We start from the raw sequence: 25,346 nt of genomic DNA, 5'->3' as shown, positions 1-25,346 counted from the left end.
GGCTGCCCAGGGGGTGTGGAGTCTCCTTCTCTGGAGAGATCCCAGCCCCTGTCCTAGGGACCCTGCTTGGGCAGGGGGTGGGACCCCATGGGCTCTGGGGGCCCTTCCCACCTTGTGAGTCTGTGACAGGTCACGTGTGTGTCCAAGCCCCTGGTGCTGTGCTGAGGCTTAGGGAAGCGTGGGGGGCTCTGGGGTGCCAGCAGCCCCTCTCTGTGCTTGGAGCTGCCTGGGGGTGGATGTGCAGCCCTGACAGGGCACCCTGAGCACCAGGGCGTTCCCTGCCCGTGGAGCCTGGCAGGGGGCTGGGCTGGGGGCTGGGGCTGGGGCTGGGGGCTGCAGGCAGCACGTCCTGCCTGCTGCTCCTGTGTGCCAGGGAACACCCTGCAGATGGGGCAGTGGTGGTGCTGTGCCCATCTAGACACCAGCAGGGCCCCAGCTCCAGTGCCACAGTGCAGCAGCCCTGGCTCCAGTGCCATGCTGGAGCAGCTGGGGTGCAGCAGCCCCAGCTCAGACCCATCCTGTTGCAGCAGCCCCGGCTCTGAGTCCCCTTGGTGCCCATCGCTCCCCTGCCCATGCTGGCTGTGACCTGTGCTGGCTGTGACCTGTGTGTCCATCTCTCCTGGGTGCTGAGCTGGGGTCCTGGAGACCCCCCCAGCCCCCCCCTGCCCCAGCAGGGTCACCTGGAGCCCTGCCCAGGACCCCGGGGTGGGGTCTCCCCGGAGAAGGAGCCTCCCCACCCTCTCCGGGCAGCCGGGCCCAGGGCTCGGGCACCCTGGGCAGAGGGAGAAGTTCTTCCTCCCGCTGGGACGGACCTTCCCCTGCTCCAGTTTGTGCCCATTGGCCCTTGTCCTGTCACTGGGCCCCACTGGGCAGAGTCTGGCCCCTCCCCTGACCCCCCTTTAGACAGGGGGGGTGGCGATGGGGTCCCCTCCCAGTCTGCTCTTCCCTCCCCCCAGAGATGCTCCAGCCCCTCCTCATCCTCGGACCCTCCCTGGGCTCTCCAGCAGCTCCCAGTCTGCCCTGAACTGGGTGGTGTTTTGGCCCTGGCTGGAGGCCTGACACCCACCAGGGCTGCTCCATCACTCCCCTTCCCAGCTGGACAGGGAGAAGATGGGTGTCAGAGGCTGAGGAGGGGAGGTGAGGGCAGGGAGAGACCATCCCCAGCCAGCATCAGGAGTGGGACAGACCCTCCCTCTCTGAGCACCTTCTGACCCCAGGTTGGGCCCCGTTCCCCCCCTGTGCCGAGGAGGGGGGGGTCACTGGTGCCCTTCTGGCTTCAGGGGGTCTGGCTGTGCCAAGGAGGGGGGGCCTGGCTGTGTGAGGAGGGGGGTCTGGCTGTGTGAGGAGGGGGGGTCTGGCTGTGCCGAGGAGGGGGGGTCTGGCTGTGGTGAGGAGGGGGGGTCTGGCAGTGTGAGGAGGGGGGGTCTGGCTGTGCCGAGGAGGGGGGTCTGGCTGTGTGAGGAGGGGGGTCTGGCTGTGTGAGGAGGGGGGGTCTGGCTGTGTGAGGAGGGGGAACTGGCTGTGTGAGGAGGGGGGGGTCTGGCTGTGTGAGGAGGGGGGTGGTCTGGCTGTGCTGAGCAGGGGGGGTCTGGCTGTGTGAGGAGGGGGTCTGGCTGTGCTGAGGAGGGGGGTCTGGCTGCGTGAGGAGGGGGTTCTGCCCCTCCTGAGGAGGGGGGGGTCTGGCAGTGTGAGGAGGGGGTTCTGGCTGTGTGAGGAGGGGGGTCTGGCAGTGTGAGGAGGGGGTTCTGGCTGTGTGAGGAGGGGGGTCTGGCAGTGTGAGGAGGGGGGTCTGGCTGTGTGAGGAGGGGGAACTGGCTGTGTGAGGAGGGGGGTCTGGCAGTGTGAGGAGGGGGGTGGTCTGGCTGTGCCAAGGAGTGGGGTTCTGGCTGTGTGAGGAGGGGGGGGGTCTGGCTGTGCCGAGGAGGGGGGGTCTGGCTGTGGCGAGGAGGGGGGCTCACTGGTGCCCTTGCAGCTTCAGGGCGTCTGGCTGTGTGAGGAGGGGGGTTCTGGCTGTGTGAGGAGGGGGCGTCTGGCAGTGTGAGGGGGGGGTTCTGCTCCTCCTGAGGAGGGGGTGCCGGTGCCGGTGCCGGGGGGCGGCTGGTGACCCGGGCGGTGCCGGTGCCGCCCGCTCTGGGCTGTGGCGCGGCCAGGGACCCGCCGGCGGTTGGCGTGTCCAGCGCTGCCCGGGGTGCTGAGCCGCGCAGGATGCGCTCCTCCTCCTCCTGCTCCGCGCCACGTCCCGTGGCCAAAGCCGGCTGCCAGCGGCTCCGGTGCCACAGCGGCTGCGCCCCGGGACCCGCTGGTGCCACAGCGGGACCCGGTGGTGCCGGTGCCGGTGCCTCTGCCAGGCAGAGCCAAGAGCCGGGGGTCCTGGGGTGCATCGCACCCCTACAGCCACCCCCGGAGCTGGGACGCGCCCTGTCCGCGGGGCTGCAGCCGGGTGCCTGGGGCGGGCAGGTGGGTGCCGGCGCTGCCGCGCTGCGCGGTGCCGGGAGGAGCCCCGGGCCGGTGCTGCTGGCTCGGCGCTCGGAATGACCGGGACAGGGTGCCAGTGGGGCTGGCTGCTCGCTCCCCTGGGAGGCGGCTGGGGTTTGGCTTCTGGTAAAAATAGAACCGGTTCCTCCCCAAAACGCTTTTAGCATCCCCCTGCCCCCCCCTCCCCACACCCCCTGTGCGCCCGCGGGGCCCGTGGGGATGGTGGGGGGTGACCACGTCCTGCCAGAGAGGAGGGTGTCTGCACTCATGGGGCAGGGACAGCCAGCCCTGTCCCCACGTCCCTCCACCAGCTCCCCCCTCGTCCCGGGAGGTCCAGTGGCAGCGTGGGCGCTGGGTGCTGTGCCAGCCGGGTGCTGTGCCAGCCGGGTGCTGTGCCAGCCGCCTGCCCTGCGGCTCAGCCGGGCTGCAGGAGGAAGGGCCGGGCTGGGGGTGATGGGCATGGCCTGTGCTCTGAGCCTGCCCCCCCGGTGAGCTGGGCTGGGGTCACACCGGGGGTACCCGGCTCACAGCTGCCCTGCCTGGCTCTCCAAAACCCTTCCCCACCTCCAACAGCCACAGGGGTGTGCTGGGGAGCGCCCGGAGCGGAGAGGGCAGGGGGCTGTTGGGGCGGGCAGGGGGCTGTTGGGAGAGGGGTCTGTTGGGGAGGGCAGGGGGCTGTTGGGAATGGCAGGGGGCTGTTGGAGAGGGCAGGGGTCTGTTGGGGAGGGCAGGGGGCTGTTGAGGGGGGCAGGGGTCTGTTGGGGCGGGCAGGGGGCTGTTGAGGGGGGCAGGGGTCTGTTGGGGCGGGCAGGGGGCTGTTGGGGCGGGCAGGGGGCTGCTGCAGGCCAGGGAACTGGTGCTCTCTGGATCCGTGGCCGCTGCGAGTGGGGCCCAGCGTGCCCGGCCCGGCACTGGGGGGGGTACTGGGAGGGCACTGGGGGGGCGCTGGGCTGCATGTGGCGTTACCGAGCCCCCGGCAACGGGCTGGGTGGAGCCGCTTCCTGCAGCAGCAGGTGGTTGTGTTGGTACCACACAGCATGGCACGGCACAGCCTGGCACAGCATGGCACTGCATGGCACAGCATGGCACAGCATGGCACAGCACGGCATGGCATGGCACTGCATGGCACAGCATGGCATGGGACAGCATGGCACGGCACAGCATGGCACTGCCTGGCACAGCACGGCATGGCACAGTGTGGCACAGCACAGCATGGCACAGCATGGCACAGCATGGCACAGTGTGGCACAGCATGGCACAGCATGGCGTGGCACAGCATGGCAGAGCATGGCAGGGGGTTCAGCCCAGCCATGTGCGTGGCACTGTCTCCTTTCAGCTTGCAGGAGACAAGAACCATCCTGGCGTCTCCTGGTCTGGGAGTGGGTCCCTGCCACTGCCTGGCTGTGCCATGCCATGCTGTGCCATGCCGTGCCATGCTGTGCCATGCTGTGCCATGCCATGCCGTGCCATGCTGTGCCATGCTGTGCCATGCCATGCTGTGCCATGCTGTGCCATGCCGTGCTGTGCCATGCTGTGCCACACCATGCTGTGCCATGCTGTGCCATGCTATGCCATGCCATGCTGTGCCATGCTGTGCTGTGCCATGCCATGCTGTGCCATGCCATGCTGTGCCATGCCGTGCTGTGCCGTGCCATGGCCCATCCTCACAGCATCGCTCCCCAGGGTCTGGATCCCCACCCTCTCCCCTTCCCCTCGCAGCGCCCGGGTCCCAGCGCCTGAGGGGCACCCTGGCCCCTGGGGGCTCGGGGCTGCCCCGGGGCAGCGCGGCTGAGGCAGGGTGGGCTGGGGGCTCTGTGCTGGCGGGGGGGGCTCTGCTGGGCACCGCAGCTGGGTGTTTACTGGGCTTTACTGGGGTGCCTGGTGCGTGCGGTGGGCGGCTGCAGGGCCCGGGTCGGTCGCTGCCCGGGAGCCCCGGGGCCCGGCAGAGCGCTGGGAAATGGGCGGAATTCTTTGTTTTTAATGACTTCCTCTGGTGCCTTCGTGATCCGGAGATAAACACGGCGCTCGGCACCCGTGTGGGGAACGGCCGAGCTCTGCGGCACAGCGCCGCGCCGTGCCATGCCATGCTGTGCCATGCCGAGCTGTGCCATGCTGTGCCGTGCCATGCCGTGCCATGCTGTGTTGTGCCATGCTGTGCTGTGCCATGCCGTGCCGTGCCATGCCGTGCCATGCTGTGCTGTGCCGTGCCATGCCGAGCCGTGCTGTGCCATGCCATGCCGAGCCATGCCGAGCCGTGCTGTGCCGTGCCCCAGCTCCAGCTCTGCTGTGCTGGAGGGGAAGCTTTTCCTCCAGCGCAGGATGGGGTATGGGGGGTCCTGCCAGGCTGGTGCATCCTTCAGCCCACCCGGTGCCAGATCCCGGTGCCGGATCCCGGTGCCGGATCCCGGTGCCGCATCCCGGTGCCGGATCCCGGCGTCTCCCACCCCATCTGGCCGTTTGCTTCCCCGCAGCAGCCCGGGGTCATCCTGGAACAGCGGGGAGACCCGAGCTGGGGTGGTGGGGTGTGGGCAGCCCCCTGTCCCCGTGGCTCCCTGGTGGTCCCACAGCCTTGCCACGCCGGGCTTTGCCAGCGTGCCCGACCCCAGCGGGGTTCTGCACCCCTGGTGCTGCCCCAGGAGGGGTCTGGTCCCTGGCTGGGGGCGATGGGGCGATGGGGTGTCTCTCCAAAACTTACTGGAAGAGTGAGGAGGGGTTTGAGGAGGGGGCTGGGGTCCCAGGGGGGGCAGGGTGTGGAAGGGGGTGGCGTGGGCGCTGGCTGAGCCCGGCCCTGCAGAGCCTTTACCCTCAGCGCCTTCGGAAGCAGAGGAACCTCCCCAGGTTTGGGGCAGCACTGGGAAGGTGCCAGCGGGTCCCCCCTGCCCTGTGTGGTCTGAGCCAGCAGCAGGGGGTTCTGCCCGGCTCTGGGAGGTGTCTGTCTGTCTGTCTGTCTGTCCTAAGGAGCTGTCCCAGCCCGGGCCCCTCCTGCTCTGCTCGGAGTTGCACGCAGACACTCTGCTCCCCGCCCAGAGCCGCCTCCTGCCCCGTCCCAAACTCTTTGTCCTGATGCTCCTCATCGCCCCGTGTCCTCAGGCGTCCCGGGCGGTGGTTACACGGGGGGGGGGGTGTCACCCTTCCCCTCCTCCCGGCTGTATTTTGGCTGCTCCCCAGGCAGGGGTCGGTGTTCTCTTGGCCTCTCCGTGCAGACTCTTCCCCTCGGTGCCCTCAGAAGGGCCCTTGTGAGCTCAGGATGCGCCTGTGCCTCCTGCCCCTGCGCTGCTGGGGTCGGGTCTGTGGCTGGTGGGAGGTGCTGGTGGCTCAGCTGCAGCTTGGGACAGGCTGAGCCTCCTGCCCCCCCCAAATTTCCTGGCCCCTGGGGCAGCACCGACACGCAGAGCGAAGGAGAAGGTGTGGACTCTGAGGTTCCTGGGTTGTTTACTCATCTGCATCGCTGTGTCCACAGACTCACAGGGTGGGAAGGGCCCCCCAGAGCCCATGGGGTCCCACCCCCTGCCCAAGCAGGGTCCCTGGGACAGGGGCTGGGATCTCTCCAGAGAAGGAGACTCCACACTCCCTGGGCAGCCTGTCCCAGGGCTCCCTCACCCTCACTGGGAAGAAGTTCTTCCCCAGACTGGGGGGAACTCCCTGGGCTCCAGCTTGAGCCCATCGCCCCTTGTCCTGTCCTCCCCTTGTCCTGCCTGCCCCGTGCAGAGGGATGGGGTGGCTGTGCCTGCAGCAGGGCGTTGTGGGGGGACCCTGGCCGCCCCCTCAGCACCTCTTTGTCTTCCCTCCCATGCCCGCTGCACCCTGGGGCCCCTGGGTGTCCCCACGGGTGTGTGGCGGTGGCTGTGGCGGGGCTGGGCAGCCCCTCCCCTGCCGGGGGGATGTTGCTGTCGGCTGGGGTGTGAGGATGAGGACGGTCTGGGGTGGATGGGCCTTCCCCAGGGAGGGAGGGCGGGCGGTGGCAGCCGTGTGGCAGCGGCGGTGGCCGGGAGGGGCGGGCCAGCCCCCTCCCCACACACAGCCCCTTTGTTCCCCCCACAGAAAAGCCATTCTCAGGGGAACAGGCCCCTCATTGTCCCCCCGACACACACGCGGCCTCTTGTTCTGGGTGCGCTGGGCTTGGTGGGGTGGGGGGAGGAAGGACCCCGGCCCCTGGGCTGGGGGGGGGGGGGGGCTGGGTTCTGCGGCCCCGGCTCTGCTCCCCTCTCCCTCCTTTCTGTGGTGGTATTAATCCCCCCGAGCATCTCATAGAACCTCTGGGAGCCAGGTGCTGCCTTTGGGAGCTGGGTGCTGCCTTCTGGAGCTGGGTGCTGGACCCAGGTGCTGCCTTTGGGAGCCGGGTGCTGCCTTTGGGAGCCGAGTGCTGCCTTTGGGAGCCAGGTTCTGCCTTTGGGAACTGGGTGCTGGACCCAGGTGCTGCCTTTGGGAGCCGGGTGCTGGACCCAGGTGCTGCCTTTGGGAGCTGGGTGCTGCCTTTGGGAGCCGGGTGCTGGAGCCAGGTGCTGCCTTTGGGAGCCAGGTTCTGCCTTTGGGAGCCGGGTGCTGGACCCAGGTGCTGCCTTTGGGAGCTGGGTGCTGCCTTTGGGAGCCGGGTGCTGGACCCAGGTGCTGCCTTCTGGAGCTGGGTGCTGCCTTTGGGAGCCGGGTGCTGGACCCAGGTGCTGCCTTTGGGAGCTGGGTGCTGCCTTTGGGAGCTGGGTGCTGGACCCAGGTGCTGCCTTCTGGAGCTGGGTGCTGCCTTTGGGAGCCGGGTGCTGGACCCAGGTGCTGCCTTTGGGAGCCAGGTTCTGCCTTTGGGAGCTGGGTGCTGGACCCAGGTGCTGCCTTCTGGAGCTGGGTGCTGCCTTCTGGAGCTGGGTGCTGGACCCAGGTGCTGCCTTCTGGAGCTGGGTGCTGCCTTTGGGAGCCGGGTGCTGGACCCAGGTGCTGCCTTTGGGAGCCAGGTTCTGCCTTTGGGAGCTGGGTGCTGGACCCAGGTGCTGCCTTCTGGAGCTGGGTGCTGCCTTCTGGAGCTGGGTGCTGGAGCCGGGTGTTGCCTTTGGGAGCTGGGTGCTGCCTTTGGGAACCCAGTGCTGCCTTTGGGAGCTGGGTGCTGCCTTTTGGAGCTGGGTGCTGCCTTTGTGAGCTGGGTGTGGAGCCAGGTACTGCCTTCTGGAGCCGGGTGCTGGACCCAGGTGCTGCCTTTGGGACCCAGGTGCTGCCTTTGGGAGCTGGGTGCTGCCTTCTGGAGCCGGGTGCTGGACCCAGGTGCTGCCTTTGGGAGCTGGGTGCTGCCTTTGGGAGCCAGGTGCTGCCTTTGGGAACTGGGTGCTGCCTTTGGGAGCCGGGTGCTGGACCCAGGTGCTGCCTTTGGGAGCCGGGTGCTGGACCCAGGTGCTGCCTTTGGGAGCCACGGCCTGCACGTTCTGCCTGGGCCCGACACGGAGTGCTGCCCGTGCCCGGCAGGCTGCTGGTCCTGCCCAGAGCCAGGGCCTGTCCTGGCAGGCGGAGCGGAGCGCGGTGCTGGGGGTGATGCAACGGCTCCTGCTCCTTGCGGGGTGCTTGCCCAGGCCGGGGCTGCTCCGGGTCACAGCCCCGCGGGGGTGACGTGGGCCGGGGCTGGTTGCAGGAGCCCCGCTGGTGACCCACTCCACGGGCCTGGTGCCTGAGCTGTGTCTCGTGGGGCGGGCTGGCACGGCTCGGGCGCCGCTTGCCACAGGCCTGGGTGCTCTCAGGACAAGCCCTGGCTGTCCCTGCGGGGTGGGGTCTGGCTGAGTGCCCCGGGCTGATGTGGCTCTGCCAGAGCCGCCTCCGTAACCACGGCCAGTGACCGTGGCCAGCCCAGTGTGGCACCGAGTGTCGTGGGGCTGCGCTGGGCACGGCCCTGCCTCGGGGCCCTGAGCAGCCCTGGCAGCCTCTGCCCTGGCTGCGGAGCAGCACCGCCTCGAGGTGCCTCTCCCCACGTGTGGGATGAGCTGCTGAGACCTTTCTGTCTTGGAGACGTTCCCCCCCAGAGCTGGAGACCCCCCAGCCTCTCCCCACGTGTGGGATGAGCTGCTGAGACCTTTCTGTGTTGGAGACGTTCCCCCCCCAGAGCTGGAGACCCCCCAGCCTCTCCCCACGTGTGGGATGAGCTGCTGAGACCTTTCTATGTTGGAGATGTTCCCCCCCAGAGCTGGAGACCCCCCAGCCTCTCCCCACGTGTGGGATGAGCTGCTGAGACCTTTCTGTGTTGGAGACGTTCCCCCTCCAGAGCTGGAGACCCCCCAGCCTCTCCCCACGTGTGGGATGAGCTGCTGAGACCTTTCTGTGTTGGAGATGTTCCCCCCCAGAGCTGGAGACCCCCCAGCCTCTCCGTGCCAGAGGCGGGCTGGAGGCAGGCAGAGGAAGCTCCTGCACTGGGGGCTCGTGGGTGTCACCTCCCCGTGTGTGTCACACCAGATTCTGGGGGTTCAAGGGGTGGGACTCGTGTCCAAGCCTGTGGCCAGGCTGGGCTGTGCTGCAGAACCACGTTGCTCTGTGAGTTGCCCTCCTGGGCTTTCCAGAACCTTCACCGATGAGGGCAGAGGCTGTCAGGCAGGGGTGGAGGAGAAGGATTTATTCCAGACCAGCTCCTTTGCCTAAACCCCCTGAGAATCCACCTTGTCACCACACAGGATCTGGGGGGAGGGGGGGTCCCACACACCCAGATCCCTCATCAGCCAGACCTGGGGGCTTCACGGGAGCAGCAGCCGGGCGCTGGGCTTTGCCTGCGCTGGGTGGGTGACCGGGGGGCTGTGACACTGTGACACCCTTGTGCTGCCGTTGGGCTGACAGGCACCAGCCCAGCCAGTCTGCCAGGTCTGGAAACCCTCTGGGAACGTGTCCCGGGGGTCCTGGCTCGGTGCTGACACCGAGCTCCTCCTGGCACGTCCCTGAGGGGCCACGGCGAGTCGCGGGGAGCAGTGGGGACCCCCTGGCTCAGCCGGGAGGGACCCCCCTGTGCTGGGAGCCGGGAGTCCCGCGGAGCATCCCGGGGGGGTGGGGTCAGCCGGGGGCTGGCTCAGCCGGGTGTTTCGCTCTGGGGCTTGTTTAGAGCTTCCTGTGCTCCGATAACATCGGGTAAACTTCCAGCCCCGGGCTGGGGCCAGGGCGCAGCGGGACGGGCTGCCCGGCGCGGGGTGACCGGGTGGCACCCGCAGCCCTGCTCAGCAGGAGGGGGCAGGAGGGAGGATGCAGAGTGATGCTGACACACGTGCGTTCCCAGGCACCTCAGCTGGGCACCCCTGAAGGGCTGGGGGGGGGCTGATCTGGCTCTGCCTCTCAGGAAGGGATGTGCTGATCCCACAGCCTCATGCGGCCGGTGAGTGGCTGATGGATCCCAGAATCACAGAGTGCCCAGGCTGGAAAAGCCCTCGGAGCCCCTGGAGTCCAACCAACCCCATCCTGTGCTGCCCCAGCTCCCTGAGCACCTCATCTCCCCTCTGTTCAACACCCCCAGGGCTGGGGACTCAGCCCCCTCCCTGGGCAGCCTGTGCCACAGCCCCACAACTCTGCCAGGGAAGAACTTTGCCCTCCCAGCTGAGCTGACCCTGCCCTGGGGCAGCTGGAGCCCATTGCCCCTCGGCCCAGCTCCTGGCCCCTGGCTGCAGAGACCATCGCCCACCTCTCTGCACCCTCCTGCCAGGGCAGGGCAGGGCAGGGCAGGGCAGGGGGGAGAAGGGCTCCCCTCAGCCTCCTCTTGCCCAGGCTCAGCACCCCCAGCTCCCCCAGCCGCTCCTGGGAAGCTTTGCTGCTCTCCAGCCCCTTCCCCAGCCTGGTTGCCCTTCTCTGCACTCGCTCCAGGTCCCTCTGAAGACCCTCCCCACCCCCTGGCAGACCCACACATCCTCCCAGCTCAGTGTCCTCCCCAGACTTCCTGAGGGAACATCCAATCCCTCCACCCAGGTCACTGATAAGGGATTTGAACCACACTGGACCCAGAGCTGAGCCTTCGTGGTGGGGAGTAGGGTGCCTGGGACTGGCTGGGCAGAGCCCTGGGTGTCTGGGGTGGGCACAGTGTGGCAGCCCCCGTTGCTGGAATTGGGGTGGGGGGGTGTGTGTGTGGCCCGTGGGTCACTAAATAACACAGCAGCACCTGTCTGTGGGGAGACCTGGGTGGGCACAGCTCACTGGGGGCAGAAACGGTGTTGGCAGGGGGTTTTCCTGGCTGAGAAGTGGGCACAGGGTGTTTGTGGCAGGTCCTGCTCAAGACCTTGTGCCGTGGGCGCCGTGCGGTGCCGGGTGCTGCTGGGGATCTGGGTAACCTGATGCTCCATGCTCTTCTCTTCCCAGCCTGGAATGGGCCTTTCCAGGTTGGTCCTCAGGCTGTAGGTGGCATCCCTGCCACCCCTTGTTCTGTGTGGTAACCCTGGCTGTGGCTGGATGGTGGCAAGAGGAGCGCTGGGGACAGGTCTGGGTGCCAAACCAGCCCCTCTGTGGGGTCTCCTCTTACTGGGCAGTGGGGTCTCCTCTTACTGGGCACCAGCAGTGGTCCCAGAGCCAAGACCTGGCTGTGCTGGGGGGATGCTGGAGGCTCTTGTGATCCCAGAGGCATTCCTGTGAGGGAGTCACTGCCATGGACGTGGTCATCCCACGGCAGCTCTGCCAGCAAAACCCTTCCCAGGACTTCCCATTCCCGGGATCCACCCGGATCTATGGGAGCAGAGTGTCCCTGGAGCAGGGTGTCTCTGGAGCAGGGATTCCCCTGGATCAGGGTTTCCCTGGAGCAGGGTTTCCCTGGAGCAGGGATTCCCCTGGAGCAGGGTTTCCCTGGAGCAGGGTTTCCCTGGAGCAGGGTCTCCCTGGAGCAGGGATTCCCCTGGAGCAGGGTCTCCCTGGATCAGGATTTCCCTGGATCAGGATCTCCCTGGAGCAGGGATCCAGAGGATCCATCCCACCCCCGGGGCCATGCTGGTGTGGCTGGGCAGAGTGGGGCAGGGTGTGGGTGAAGAGTGTGTCCTGGGGTCGGTGTTGGTGTGGGCAGGGGTCTGGTGTTGGGGGCAGCACTCCTGGAGATGCCGTTGTTCCCAGCGCTGGGCTGTGGGGACTGGGGATCCAGCTCAGGATCCGGGGCTGGTGCTGTGGAGACCACACAGGGAGGGGAATTGCAGACGTGCTGCTGCTGCCTGTTCCACACCTCCAGACACCCAGTTGGTGTCTCCATGGGTGACCCCCAGGGCAGGGGCAGCAGGGCTGTGTTCAGGGGGTCTGGGGGCTGCTGGGCGCAGCCTGTGCCGTGCCAGGACGTCCCGTCCCAGGGCTGGCTCCAGCCTGGTGCTTCTGGAGACTAAAGTGCTGCCTGGGTGCCTTTCCCTGCCCTCTAACCCCGTCCTGTCTCTGCAGGGAGCGGGGATGGCCAGGGACAGATCCTGCAGCGGTTCCCAGAGAAGGACTGGGAGGACAACCCCTTTCCCCAGGGCATCGAGCTGGTGAGTGTGCGTCCCCCGGGACACAGCCCGTGTGCATCTCTGGGTGACACAGCCTGAGCCGGGCACCCTGTGACCGAGCAGGGGTCCCACCTGCCCCCCAACACAGCTCCAGCCCTGGAAAACCACAGGATCCAGGGGGCTGCCTCCCAGCTGGGCGAGCAGCAGGGCTCTGCCATCGCCAGCACCCTGCCCAGCCGCTGCACCCGGCAAAACGCTCCCCTCTTTGGGTGCTGCTCCCCCTCCTGCAAGCCCAGGGGTGTCCTGAGGGGGCTGCCAGGCCCAGCACCCCTTCCCCAGCCCCTGGACACGTTCTCCTGCTGCCCTGAGCCCCCTGGGGCGGGCAGCGTCGCCGGGCCGTGCCGCAGCGGGCACCACCACACGGGCTCCTCAGGAACCGGTTCCCAGCGGATCCAGGGTGGCAGCTTGTTCCCCTCCCTCAGAGCAGCATCCCTTCCCCTCCCTCAGAGCAGCAGCCCTTCCCCTCCCTCAGAGCAGCAGCCCTTCCTCTCCCTCAGAGCAGCAGCCCTGCCCCTCCCTCAGAGCAGCAGCCCTTCCCCTCCCTCAGAGCAGCAGCCCTTCCTCTCCCTCAGAGCAGCAGCCCTGCCCCTCCCTCAGAGCAGCAGCTTGTTCCCCTCCCTCAGAGCAGCAGCCCTTCCCCTCCCTCAGAGCAGCAGCCCTTCCCCTCCCTTAGAGCAGCAGCCCTTCCCCTCCCTCAGAGCAGCAGCTTGTTCCCCTCCCTCAGAGCAGCAGCCCTTCCCCTCCCTCAGAGCAGCAGCCCTTCCTCTCCCTCAGAGCAGCAGCCCTGCCCCTCCCTCAGAGCAGCAGCTTGTTCCCCTCCCTCAGAGCAGCAGCCCTTCCCCTCCCTCAGAGCAGCAGCCCTTCCCCTCCCTCAGAGCAGCAGCCCTTCCCCTCCCTTAGAGCAGCAGCCCTTCCCCTCCCTCAGAGCAGCAGCTTGTTCCCCTCCCTCAGAGCAGCAGCCCTTCCCCTCCCTCAGAGCAGCAGCCCTTCCCCTCCCTCAGAGCAGCAGCCCTTCCCCTCCCTCAGAGCAGCAGCTTGTTCCCCTCCCTCAGAGCAGCAGCCCTTCCCCTCCCTCAGAGCAGCAGCCCTTCCCCTCCCTCAGAGCAGCAGCTTGTTCCCCTCCCTCAGAGCAGCAGCCCTTCCTCTCCCTCAGAGCAGCAGCCCTTCCCCTCCCTCAGAGCAGCAGCCCTTCCCCTCCCTCAGAGCAGCAGCTGGTTCTCCAGGGTTGTTACACTTGGGATGTTCCCCTCAGGCCTGACCCTGCTGCACCGGTGCTGAGCTGAGGAGCCCTGAGGGAGAGGGGCTGGTGCTCTGCTGCCAGTGAGAGCCACTGCCTTGGGGTGCTGGTGGTCCAGACCCCTCGTCACCCCTATCCCAGCCTCTCCTGGCTGCTCCCAGCCTTGTCCTGCGTCAGCTGGGTACAGCAGAGCCCAGCCCTGGGCATGGGCAAGGCTTTGGGGGGTCCCTTCCTCTCTGCACCCTGCTCCTCAGAGCATCCTTTGCTGTGCAGGAGGTGTTGGTGCCCGTCAGGCTGGTGGGTGATGGTTGACACGGGGACAGGTGGAGAAGGAGCTGGGGGTGTGGGGTGAGCTCAGCCTGCCCAGGAGCCAGCAGTGTGCCCGGGGGGCCAGGAAGGCCAAGGGCAGCCTGGCTTGTGTCAGAGCCAGCGTGGCCAGGAGGGCTGGGGAGGGGATTGTGCCCCTGGGCTGGGCACTGGGGAGGCTGCAGCTGGAGTGCTGGGTCCAGTTCTGGGCTCCTCAGCACCAGAAGGACATGGGGGTCCTGGAGCGAGTGCAGAGAAGGGCAACCAGGCTGGGGAAGGGGCTGGAGAGCAGCAAAGCTTCCCAGGAGCGGCTGAGGGAGCTGGGGGTGCTGAGCCTGGGCAAGAGGAGGCTGAGGGGAGCCCTTCTCCCCCCTGCCCTGCCCTGCCCTGCCCTGCCCTGGCAGGAGGGTGCAGAGAGGTGGGCGATGGTCTCTGCAGCCAGGGGACAGGAGTTGTGGGGCTGTGGCTCAGGTCTTTGTGCATCCTGGGGCTGTGTCATGCCCAGGGAGTCCCAGTAAGTACTGGGCACGTTGCCCACTCCCCATCACGCTGGTTTGCTGGGTGGGGGGTTCTGCTCCCAGCTGCCCCCCCCCCAACATGTGGCCCCTCTGGAGCCATCAGCTGCCTCCCTCATCCTGTGGGCTGGAGCTGGGGACCCTCCACATGGGCTGTGGCTGTGGGAGGTGCTCAGGACACCCCGTGTCATCCCCCTTCCTCCAAGAGGTGAGAGAGCAGGGGATAGAGGAGTGGACAGTGAGGTGGGTTGAGAACTGTTGGGCTGAGCTCAGAGGGTGCTGGTCAGAGGAGCCGAGTCTGGCTGGAGACCTGTGACCAGAGCTGTTCCCCAGGGCTGGGGGCTGGGTCCAGCCCTGTGTGACATCCTCATCCACAACCTCGAACAGCACCCACCCTCAGCAAGTGCTGCTGATCCAGAGCTGGGAGGAGAGGCTGGCAGGCAGGACACTGCCCTGCCATCCAGAGAGACCTGGAGGGGCTGGAGAGCTGGGCAGGGAGAGACCAGGTGGGGTTTGAGAAAAGAAGTGGAGAGTCTGGCACCTGGGAAGGGATAAGGGCTGGGATCAGGACAGGCTGGGGGGAGCTGCTGGAGAGGAGCCCTGAGGAGAAGGACCTGGGGGTGCTGGTGGGTGACAGGGTGGCCATGAGCCAGCAGAGTGCCCTGGGGCTGAGAGAGACAATGGGATCCTGGGGGCATCAGGAGGAGTGTGGGCAGCAGGTGACAGGAGGGGATCCTCCCCCTCTGCTCTGCCCTGCTCAGGCCCCACTGGAGTGTTGTGTCCAGGTCTGGGCTCCCTGGGATCAACCAGCCAGGGATCTCCTGGAGAGAGTCCAGAGGAGGGACAGGGATGCTGAAGGGGCTGGAGCATCTCCCCTGGGAGGAAAGGCTGAGGGAGCTGGGGCTGTTCAGCCTGCAGAGAAGAGCCTGAGAGGGGATCTGATCACTGGGTGTCAAGAGCTGAAGGGTGGGACCCAGGGGCCATGGGCAGCCTCTGCTCAGTGTCTGTGGGGACAGGACAAGGGGCGATGGGCTCAAGCTGGAGCACAGGGAGTTCCCCCCCAGTGTGGGGAAGAACTTCTTCCCAGTGAGGGTGAGGGAGCCCTGGGACAGGCTGCCCAGGGGGTGTGGAGTCTCCTTCTCTGGAGAGATCCCAGCCCCTGTCCTAGGGACCCTGCTTGGGCAGGGGGTGGGACCCCATGGGCTCTGGGGGGCCCTTCCCACCCTGTGATCCTGTGATCCTGTGAGTGTGTGAACGCTCTGACATCACACTGGCCCGACAGCCATGAGCTCTGCAGAGGAGCCTCCAGTGTGCCCCTCTAACCCAGCAGGGAGCCACCAGCTCCAGGACTGGCGAGCAGCAGAGCTGGACCCATCTCTGACCCCCATCCTCATCCTCCTGCTCGGCTCTGGTGGTTACCGCAGCCGTGTGCCCACCAGCCGGTGTGGCCGGTCACTGGGGTGGGTGGTGTGGCTGTAACTGGGATGGGCAGTGGTGGGTGTAACTGGGATGGGCAGCAGTGGCCAGTGACCAGGATGGGCAGTGGTGGCTGTAACTGGGATGGGCAGTGGTGGCTGTAACTGGGATGGGCAGTGGTGGCCAGTGACCAGGATGGGCAGCAGTGGCTGTAACTGGGATGGGCAGTGGTGGCTGTAACTGGGATGGGCAGTGGTGGCCAGTGACCAGGATGGGCAGCAGTGGCTGTAACTGGGATGGGCAGTGGTGGCTGTAACTGGGATGGGCAGTGGTGGCCAGTGACCAGGATGGGCAGCAGGGGCCGTAACCGGGGTGACCCGCTCGCCCCAGCTCAGTTTGGGAATCCTACGTGCTCCTCTGGCTGAGGCAAGAGCATCTATTCATTTTCCCCTTCCCTGGGTGTTTGCAGGGGACTTGGGAACTGTCCCAAGGAAGAGGGAAGCTGCTTTCCCCCCCCAACCCCCAAGGGTCAAACTGTCCAGCCAAAACATCCCTGGAATTTAAACAATCGGAGCCCCGTCCCGCTGGGAGCCAGAGGCGGCTCCGCGGCTTCCCACAGGCTGTCGGGAGGTGTCTGGGGTGCTGGGCACTGGGGAGGGGGCTGGAGCTCCCAAAAATCAGCCAGAGCCCACCCTGGGCGGTGGGTGGGACATGTGTTGGTCACCACCACGGTTCTTCCCAGCAGCTTTTTGGGGGAGGAGGTTCTGGGTGCGTGGAGGGGGTGGGAGTTGGTGGCTTCTGCCCTTGGCTGGGGTCCGAGAGCGTTTCCCAACAGCCCGGCTGGCTCCATGGCTGGAAGGTCCCCTGGGTGGGAACGTGTCCCTCTGGCAGCATCACCCCCTCTGGCCAGTGGGTTGTGCTGGCTGGGTGGTGCTGGCAGGCTGGGGGACAGCCGGGACAGTGTCACCGGTGTTGGGCCGGGGATGGTGCTTGTGGCTGAGCGGGGCCGGTGGTGGCACCGAGTGACCGTGGCACTGGTGTGTCGTGGGGACAGGGACTCGCAGTCACAGGGTGGGAAGGGCCCCCCAGAGCCCATGGGGTCCCACCCCCTGCCCAAACAGGGTCCCTAGGACAGGGGCTGGGATCTCTCCAGAGAAGGAGACTCCACACCCCCTGGGCAGCCTGTCCCAGGGCTCCCTCACCCTCACTGGGAAGAAGTTCTTCCCCACACTGGGGGGAACTCCCTGGGCTCCAGCCTGAGCCCATCGCCCTGCTCAGGCCGGTGCCGTGTCTGCTCCAGCCAGGGTCAGTGTGGCTCCTCCTCTCCCTTCCCAGTGCTCACCAGTCCTCACACCCCCACACTCCATCTGCTCCCCCAAAAGCTTCCTCTGCTGCCAGGGCACGGAGAGTGATGGCTGGGCCAGCCTCCCCTGCTCCCCTCTCCTGCTCCCCTCCCCTGCTTCCCTGCAGGGATGGGGGGATGCAGGGATGGGGGGATGCAGGGATACAGGGATGCAGCGATGGAGGGACACAGGGATGTGGGTTGTGGGGATGCAGGGATGCAGGAATCAGGAATGCAGGGATACAGGGATGCGGGGATGCAGGGATGTGGGGATACTGGGATGTGGGGATGCAGGGATACAGGGATGTGGGTTGTTAGGGATGCAGGGATGCAGGAATCAGGGATACAGGGATACAGGGATGCTGGGATACAGGGATGTGGGGTGTGGGGATGCAGGGATGTGGGGATGCAGAGAGGCAGGGATGCAGGGTGTGGGGATGCAGGGATGTGGGGATGCAGGGCTACAGGGCTGCAGGGCTGCAGGGATCAGGGCTGCAGGGATCAGGGCTGCAGGGATCAGGGATGCAGGGATCAGGGATGCAGGGATCAGGGCTGCAGGGATCAGGGATGCAGGGATGCAGGGATCAGGGCTGCAGGGATCAGGGCTGCAGGGATCAGGGATGCTGGGATGCATGCGGTGGGGCCCAGGAAGCAGCTGTCTCGCACTCCCGGGGTCCCCAAAGCACCGGGAATTTTCCGGGAATTTTCCACGGCTCCGAGCGCAGATGTTGGGCAAATGGGAAAAGTCCCTGGAGGCGTCAGACTCCCGGGGAGCCCCGCGGAATTACCCACTGCCTGGAATGACCCCCGGCCCTGGGGGGCGGTGCCTGGAAACCCCCCCGCAACGGGTAACGCTGGTTGGAGCCGCCGGGCCCGGGAGATTTCCCAGAGGGAGCTGTGCCACGTCCCGGGCAGAGCCGGTGCCGGGACAGCCCTGCCTGCCCCCCGGGAGCTCTGACCCCGGCACACCTCGTGGCTCCGTGCCGGTGGCTGCCGCGTACGGCACAGCCCGGCACAGCCCGGCTCCTGTCCCGGGACAGCCCGGCTCCTGTCCCGGCTCCTGTCCCGGCTCCTGTCCCGGCTCCTGTCCCGGCTCCTGTCCTGGCTCAGACCGGCTCCTGTCCCAGCTCCTGTCCCGGCTCCTGTCCCGGCTCCTGTCCCGGCTCCTGTCCCAGCTCCTGTCCCGGCTCAGCCTGGCTCCTGTCCCGGCTCCTGTCCCGGCTCAGCCCGGCTCCTGTCCCGGCTCCTGTCCCGGCTCCTGTCCCGGCTCAGCCCAGCCCCTGTCCAGGCTCCTGTCCCGGCTCCTGTCCCCGCTCCTGTCCCAGCTCCTGTCCCGGCTCAGCCTGGCTCCTGTCCCGGCTCCTGTCCCGGCTCAGCCCGGCTCCTGTCCCGGCTCCTGTCCCGGCTCCTGTCCCGGCTCAGCCCAGCCCCTGTCCAGGCTCCTGTCCCGGCTCCTGTCCCGGCTCCTGTCCCAGCTCCTGTCCCGGCTCAGCCTGGCTCCTGTCCCGGCTCCTGTCCCGGCTCCTGTCCCGGCTCAGCCCGGCTCAGCCCGGCTCCTGTCCCGGCTCCTGTCCCGGCTCAGCCCGGCTCCTGGCTGACAGGCTGGCTCTTTGTGTGGCACATCCTGGCTCCTCCCCCCCCTGTGCCTGTGGCCCTAACCCGATGCGGGATGGGGATGCTGGAGGGTGCCTGGCTCAGCCCGGTGTCCCTTCGCCTTCACTCCAGCCCGGGTCTCTCTGGGCGGCTCCCGCTGTCCCCACGCGAGGAGGGGACGGTGCCAGCCTGGGTCTGGGGGACAGGGGAAGGTGGCACGTCCCGGGTTCCCTGTGCCGTGTCAGGGATGTGCTGCCACGCCACGCTCCGCGCTCCCGGCAGTGCCGGTACCCATCCCCCAGCCCACCGAAGCCCTGCGCCCCCGCCCCCAAAGCGATGCTGGGGAGTGGGGGACGGTGACACGGGCAGGTCATGTCACCCTCTGAGCAGGTGACGGTGACACCGGCAGGTCATGTCACCCCTGAGTGGGTGACAGTGCCACGGGCAGGTCATGTCACCCCCTGAGCGGGTGATGGTGACACAGGCAGGTCATGTCACCCCCCTGAGTGGTGACGGTGACATGGGCAGGTCATGTCACCCCCTGAGCGGGTGACAGTGACACGGGCAGGTCATCCACCCCCTGAGGGGGTCACGGTGACACGGGCAGGTCATGTCACCCCCTGAGCTTGTGACGGTGACACGTGCAGATCATGTTACCCCCTGAGCGGGTGATGGTGACACAGGCAGGTCATCCACCCCCTGGAGCGGGTGATGGTGACACGGGCAGGTCATGTCACCCCCTGAGTGGGTGTCAGTGACATGGGCAGGTCATGTCACCCCCCCTGAGCAGGTGATGGTGACACGGGCAGGTCATCCACCCCCCTGAGCGGGTGATGGTGACATGGGCAGGTCATGTCACCCCCTGAGGGGGTGATGGTGACACCGGCAGGTCATGTCACCCCCTGAGCGGGTGACAGTGACACGGGCAGGTCATCCACCCCCTGAGCAGGTGACAGTGACACAGGCAGGTCATGTCACCCCCTGAGCGGGTGATGGTGCCACGGGCGGGTCATGTCACCCCCTCAGCAGGTGACAGTGACATGGGCAGGTCATGTCACCCCCTGAGCGGGTGACGGTGACACAGGCAGGTCGTGTCACCCCCTGAGCAGGTGATGGTGACACGGGCAGGTCGTCCAACCCCTGAACAGGTGATGGTGACACGAGCAGGTCATCCAACCCCCTGAGCGGGTGACAGTGACACGGGCAGGTCCTGTCACCCCCTGAGCGGGTGACGGTGACACAGACAGGTCGTGTCACCCCCTGAGCAGGTGACAGTGACATGGGCAGGTCATGTCACCCCCTGAGCGGTTGACAGTGGCACGGGCAGGTCGTGTCACCCCCTGAGCGGGTGACAGTGACACGGGCAGGTCATGTCACCCCCTGAGCAGGTGACAGTGACACGGGCAGGTCATGTCACCCCCTGAGCGGGTGACGGTGACACAGACAGGTCCTGTCACCCCCTGAGCGGGTGACGGTGACACAGACAGGTCGTGTCACCCCCTGAGCGCTGTCCCCTTCCCGCAGTTCTGCCAGCCCAGCGGGTGGCAGCTCTTCCCGGAGAGGAACCCCCCGAACTTCTTCGTGGCCGTGCTGACCGACATCAACTCCGAGCGGCACTACTGCGCCTGCTTCACCTTCTGGGAGGCCGTGGAAAGCACACAGGTACTGGGGGTGCTGGGGGGAGCTGTGGGTGCAGCTACTGGGGGTGCTGGGGGGAGCTGTGGGTGCAGCTACTGGGGGTGCTGGGGGGAGCTGTGGGCACAGGTACTGGGGGTGCTGGGGGGAGCTGTGGGCACAGGTACTGGGGGTGCTGGGGGCAGCTGTGGGTGCAGGTACTGGGGGTGCTGGGGGGATCCATGGGCACAGGTACTGGGGGTGCTGGGGGGAGCTGTGGGCACAGGTACTGGGGGTGCTGGGGGGAGCTGTGGGTGCAGCTACTGGGGGTGCTGGGGGGATCCGTGGGCACAGGTACTGGGGGTGCTGGGGGGAGCTGTGGGTGCAGCTACTGGGGGTGCTGGGGGGAGCTGTGGGTGCAGGTACTGGGGATGCTGGGGGGATCCGTGGGCACAGGTACTGGGGGTGCTGGGGGGAGCTGTGGGTGCAGGTACTGGGGGTGCTGGGGGGATCCATGGGTACAGGTACTGAGGGTGCTGGGGGGAGCTGTGGGTGCAGGTACTGGGGATGCTGGGGGGGGGGATCTGTGGGTGCAGGTACTGGGGGTGCTGGGGGGATCCGGGGGCACAGGACCAGGGATCCTGCCAAGGGTCCCAGAGCTCCAGCCCCCTGCCACAGGCAGGGACACCAACCTCCAGGCCTGGAGCTACACAAGGGTGCCCAGGGCCCCAGCCAACCTGGCCTTGGACACCCCCAGGGACGGGGCACCCACCCCCTCTCTGGGCAGCCCCTTCCAGCCCCTCACCACTCTCTCTGCACAGAACTTCCCCCCAGTCTCTCCTCTCCCCCTTCCCTCCTCCAGCTTCACTCCAGCCCCTTGTCCTGCCAGTCTCTCCCCTTCTCAAATCTTGATCCCCCTTCGGCTTTGACCGGCGGCTCCGGGTTCTGGGCAGCCGTTCCCTGACCCGGGATTGGGGTGTGTGTCCCCCCAGCCTCAGAGCCCCCCCAGGAATGGCGAGGAGGAGGAGGCGGAGCCGTCGTCTCCCATCCAGCCCGCGCAGCTCTTCGCTCCCAAGAGCCTGGTGCTGGTGTCGCGGCTGGACCACGCGGAGGTGTTCAGGGTAAGGCTGGGATGCTGTGCTGGTGGGGGCTGGGAGGGGAGGGTGATGCTGGCAACAGGAGCAACCAGGGGCTGTGTGGCCCCTGCCAGGGATGAGAGCTGGCCCAGCACCCTGTGGGACCCTGTTCTCATCCCTGTCCTGCTCTGCGCTGCCCATGTCAAAGAATCCCAGAATCCCAGAGTGCCCAGGCTGGAAAAGCCCTCTGAGCCCCTGGAGTCCAACCGTCCCTGCCCTGTGCTGCCCCAGCTCCCTGAGCACCTCATCTCCCCTCTGTTCAACACCCCCAGGGCTGGGGACTCAGCCCCCTCCCTGGGCAGCCTGTGCCACAGCCCCACAACTCTGCCAGGGAAGAACTTTGCCCTCCCAGCTGAGCTGACCCTGCCCTGGGGCAGCTTGAGCCCATTGCCCCTCGGCCCAGCTCCTGGCCCCTGGCTGCAGAGACCATCGCCCACCTCTCTGCACCCTCCTGCCAGGGCAGGGCAGGGCAGGGCAGGGGGGAGAAGGGCTCCCCTCAGCCTCCTCTTGCCCAGGCTCAGCACCCCCAGCTCCCTCAGCCGCTCCTGGGAAGCTTTGCTGCTCTCCAGCCCCTTCCCCAGCCTGGTTGCCCTTCTCTGCACTCGCTCCAGGACCCCCATGTCCTTCTGGTGCTGAGGAGCCCAGAACTGGACCCAGCACTCCAGCTGCAGCCTCCCCAGTGCCCAGCCCAGGGGCACAAGCCCCTCCCCAGCCCTCCTGGCCACGCTGGCTCTGACACAAGCCAGGCTGCCCTTGGCCTTCCTGGCCCCCCGGGCACACTGCTGGCTCCTGGGCAGGCTGAGCTCACCCCACACCCCCAGCTCCTTCTCCCAGCAGCTCTCCAGCCGCTCTGCCCCAGCCTGGAGCTGCCGGGGGTTGTTGTGTCCCATGGGCAGGACTCTGCCCTTGGCCCTGTTGAACCTCATCCCCTTGGGCTCAGCCCATGGCTCCAGCCTGGCCAGACCCCTCTGAAGACCCTCCCCACCCTCAGGCAGATCCACTCGTGCTCCCAGCTCAGTGGCTGGTTGTGGGACAGTGAACCATGGCCGTGGCCACACCGGGCAGCTGGTGGCTTTGGCAGAGCTGTGAGGAACAGCCCATTCCCAGCAGTGTTCCTCTCTGCCACCCTGATTAATAGTCCTTTTAATTGTGCCCCTTGGAGCCACCCAAGGTTTGGGCGGGGGGGGTGCAGGCTCCAGCTCAGTGCCTGTCGTGGGGCAGCATCCCCTGACCCAGCAGGCTGCAGCCTGGCTGCTCCTGCACTCCCAAGGAGGAATCCCCCCGAAATGCAGCTCTCAGAGGGCTCACCAGGGGCTGTGTCCCCCCCTCTCCCCCTCCCAGGGCTGGATGGCTGCCCTGTGCTCCAGCACCTTGTGCTGGGAATGGGAGCACAGGGTGTTCCTGGGACAGCTCAGCCACAGCGTGCTGAGGGGAGGGGGAATCACTCTGTTCCCAGCTCCAGAGCTGCCTCCAGCAGCTAAACTCTGGGGTGTCCCAGACTGGGAACCCAGTTTGGGGCTGGGAGGCTGGTGTCCACCAGCCTCCCAGCCCCAAACTGGGTTCCCAGTCTGGGACACCCCGGATTTTGGGTGCTGTGCTGGAGCAGGGTGAGCTGAGCTGGAGCAGGTTCTCTGGGGTTTGAATTATCTGCCAGGGTGGAGGCCACAGACCTTCCCCAGGGAACCCTGACAGAGCTCAGCCCCCCCATTCCCCCCCCAGCCAAACTGCCACAGTCTTGGGAATTCTGTTGGGAAGTTTTCTGAACTGGGCTGGAGCAGCTCCCCACATCCCCTGACTCCCTGTGCCCCCCAACTCCCCTGTCCCCCGACTCCCTGTGCCCCCCAACTCCCCACATCCCCTGACTCCCTGTGCCCCCCAACTCCCCACATCCCCTGACTCCCTGTGCCCCCCAACTCCCCCTGTCCCCTGACTCCCTGTGCCCCCCAACTCCCTGTGCCCCCTGACTCCCTGTGCCCCTCAACTCCCCACATCCCCTGACTCCCTGTGCCCCCCAACTCCCTGTGCCCCCCAACTCCCCCTGTCCCCTGACTCCCCGTGCCCCCCAACTCCCCACATGCCCTGACTCCCTCTGCCCCCCAACTCCCTGTGCCCCCTGACTCCCTGTGCCCCTCAACTCCCCTTGTCCCCTGACTCCCTGTGCCCCCCAACTCCCCACATCCCCTGACTCCCTGTGCCCCCCAACTCCCCCTGTCCCCTGACTCCCTGTGCCCCCCAACTCCCCCTGTCCCCTGACTCCCTGTGCCCCCCAACTCCCTGTGCCCCCTGACTCCCTGTGCCCCCCTACTCCCCACATGCCCTGACTCCCTGTGCCCCCCAACTCCCCTTCTCCCCTGACTCCCTGTGCCCCCCAACTTCCCCTTCCTCTGCCTCCCTGTACCCCCCACTCCCTGTGACCCCTGACTCCCTGTACCCCCAACTCCCAGTGTGGAGCTGGTGTCGCTCCCAGTCGTGCCCAGTGAGCAGGCACTGGGCAGAGCAGGTCTCACCAGCCCTCAGTGGAGCCATGTGTCTTTCCCATCCCTTCCTTGGGGGGTTGTAGGAATCTCTGGGGACTGGCAGTGTGTGGGGGGCTGGAGAAGCCCAGCTGCTTGTGGTCGCCTCTGGCAGGGAGGCTGTGAGCCCCCCTGGTGCTGGTCCTGCCGGGCTCTAACCTGGGGACTCATCCAGAGCTGGTGCTGGGCTGGGGGTGCTGCCTGGGCTGGGGGTGCTGCCTGGGCTGGGAGGTGCTGCCTGGGCTGGGGATGCTGCCTGGGGTTGAGGGGTGCTGCCTGGGCTGGGGGTGCTGCCTGGGCTGGGGATGCTGCCTGGACTGGGAGGTGCTGCCTGGGCTCGGGGTGCTGCCTGGGCTGGGGATGCTGCCTGGGGTTGAGGGGTGCTGCCTGGGCTGGGGGTGCTGCCTGGGCTGGGGATGCTGCCTGGGGTTGAGGGGTGCTGCCTGGGCTGGGAGGTGCTGCCTGGGCTGGGGATGCTGCCTGGGCTGGGGGTGCTGCCTGGGCTGGGGGTGCTGCCCGGGGTTGGGGGGTGCTGCCTGGGCTGGGGATGCTGCCTGGGCTGGGGGTGCTGCCTGGGCTGGGGGTGCTGCCCGGGGTTGGGGGGTGCTGCCTGGGCTGGGGGGTGCTGCCTGGGCTGGGGATGCTGCCTGGACTGGGAGGTGCTGCCTGGGCTGGGGATGCTGCCTGGTCAGTCCCTGCTGCTGGGACCTCACTGTGAGAGGTCTGATGGGGGGGACCTTGAGCCCCATCCCCACATCGTGGGGTGTGTCTGTCTGTCTGTCTGTCTGTCTGTGGACAAGCACCGGGAGCTCCTGGGTGTGGGCTGGAGCCCCTCTGGTGCCCAGCCTGGTGCTGAGCCCCCCTGCCCTTCCCTCTGCAGAACAGCCTGGGCCTGATCTACACCATCTACGTGGACGGGCTGAGCGTGTCCCTGGAGACCGTCATCGGGAACCTGCTGACCTGCACCATCCCCATCACCGGGGGGGCTCAGGTGGGTACCACCCCCACCCCTCCCTCCCTCCCCACCCCCATCCCTCCCCTCCCTGTGCTTCTACCCCCTCGGCAGCCCTCCCAGGAGGGGAGTGGGTTGCTTGGGCTGCTCTGCAGCGTTCTGGCCTTGCTCTGAGCAGAGCAGAGTCTGGCTCAGCGCTGGGGGGGCTGCCGCAGCGCAGGGCTGCTGCCTGGTGCTTGGCCTGGTGCCTTTCCCAGGGCAGGAACCACAAGGCTCCAGTGCTGGGAGCTGCTCAGCTCCTGGAGGGGCTGAGGAGACCCCGCTGCTTCCCCTGGCTGCAGCTTGGTGTGATGGGGCACGGGCTGGACATGGGCTGGGCACAGGCTGGACATGGGCTGGGCACGGGCTGGCTCCCAGCTCCCTCTGGGGAGGGCTCCTGGGTGTCAGTGTCCCCGGGGTCTGTGCAGCCCGTTGCTGGGGTCTCTGGTCTGCTTCTGGTCCCTGCTGCCCCGGGGAGGTCTCACACCTCCCCCCAGCCCTGTCAGGCTGCCCGGAGAGCTGCTCTGCAGCCGGCAGGGGCAGCGTGGTGGGGCCGGGCTGAGCGTGGCCGGGGTCTGGCACCTCCGGCCTCTGGTCACCCCTGTGTGCCTGGCAGCCCGAGCAGCAGAGACACCCCCGGGTTCCCCTCCGAGCTGCTCCTCCTCCTCCTCCTCCTCCTCCTCCTCCTCCTCCTCCTCCTCCTCCTGCTGGGGAAGGCCAGAGGGGCTCAGCCTTGCTCGTGTGAGGGTGTGGAAGGGACTC

At 67.3% G+C, this 25,346-nt stretch overlaps 1 protein-coding gene across 1 annotated transcript in view; it reads left to right on the top strand.

The window, feature by feature from the left end:
• Positions 1 to 4,719: 4,719 nt before the first annotated feature.
• SBF1 (SET binding factor 1) overlaps positions 4,720 to 25,346 on the top strand; it is a gene marked incomplete at its 5' end in the record, with an annotated part of 59,966 nt that continues 39,339 nt past the window's right edge. Inside the window, 6 exons of the mRNA XM_084279214.1 lie at positions 4,720 to 4,799; positions 10,768 to 10,787; positions 11,818 to 11,903; positions 19,855 to 19,992; positions 20,937 to 21,065; positions 24,474 to 24,584. Of these exons, the coding sequence (XP_084135340.1) occupies positions 4,720 to 4,799; positions 10,768 to 10,787; positions 11,818 to 11,903; positions 19,855 to 19,992; positions 20,937 to 21,065; positions 24,474 to 24,584 (564 nt within the window). The remainder of the gene's footprint in view (positions 4,800 to 10,767; positions 10,788 to 11,817; positions 11,904 to 19,854; positions 19,993 to 20,936; positions 21,066 to 24,473; positions 24,585 to 25,346) is intronic.

This window comes from Gallinula chloropus, assembly GCF_964237585.1.
Source record: "Gallinula chloropus genome assembly, chromosome: 1".
NCBI classification, from domain to species: domain Eukaryota; kingdom Metazoa; phylum Chordata; class Aves; order Gruiformes; family Rallidae; genus Gallinula; species Gallinula chloropus.
The sequence above is the reverse complement of the archived record's forward strand: the minus strand, read 5'-3'. Positions and strand labels throughout refer to the sequence as shown.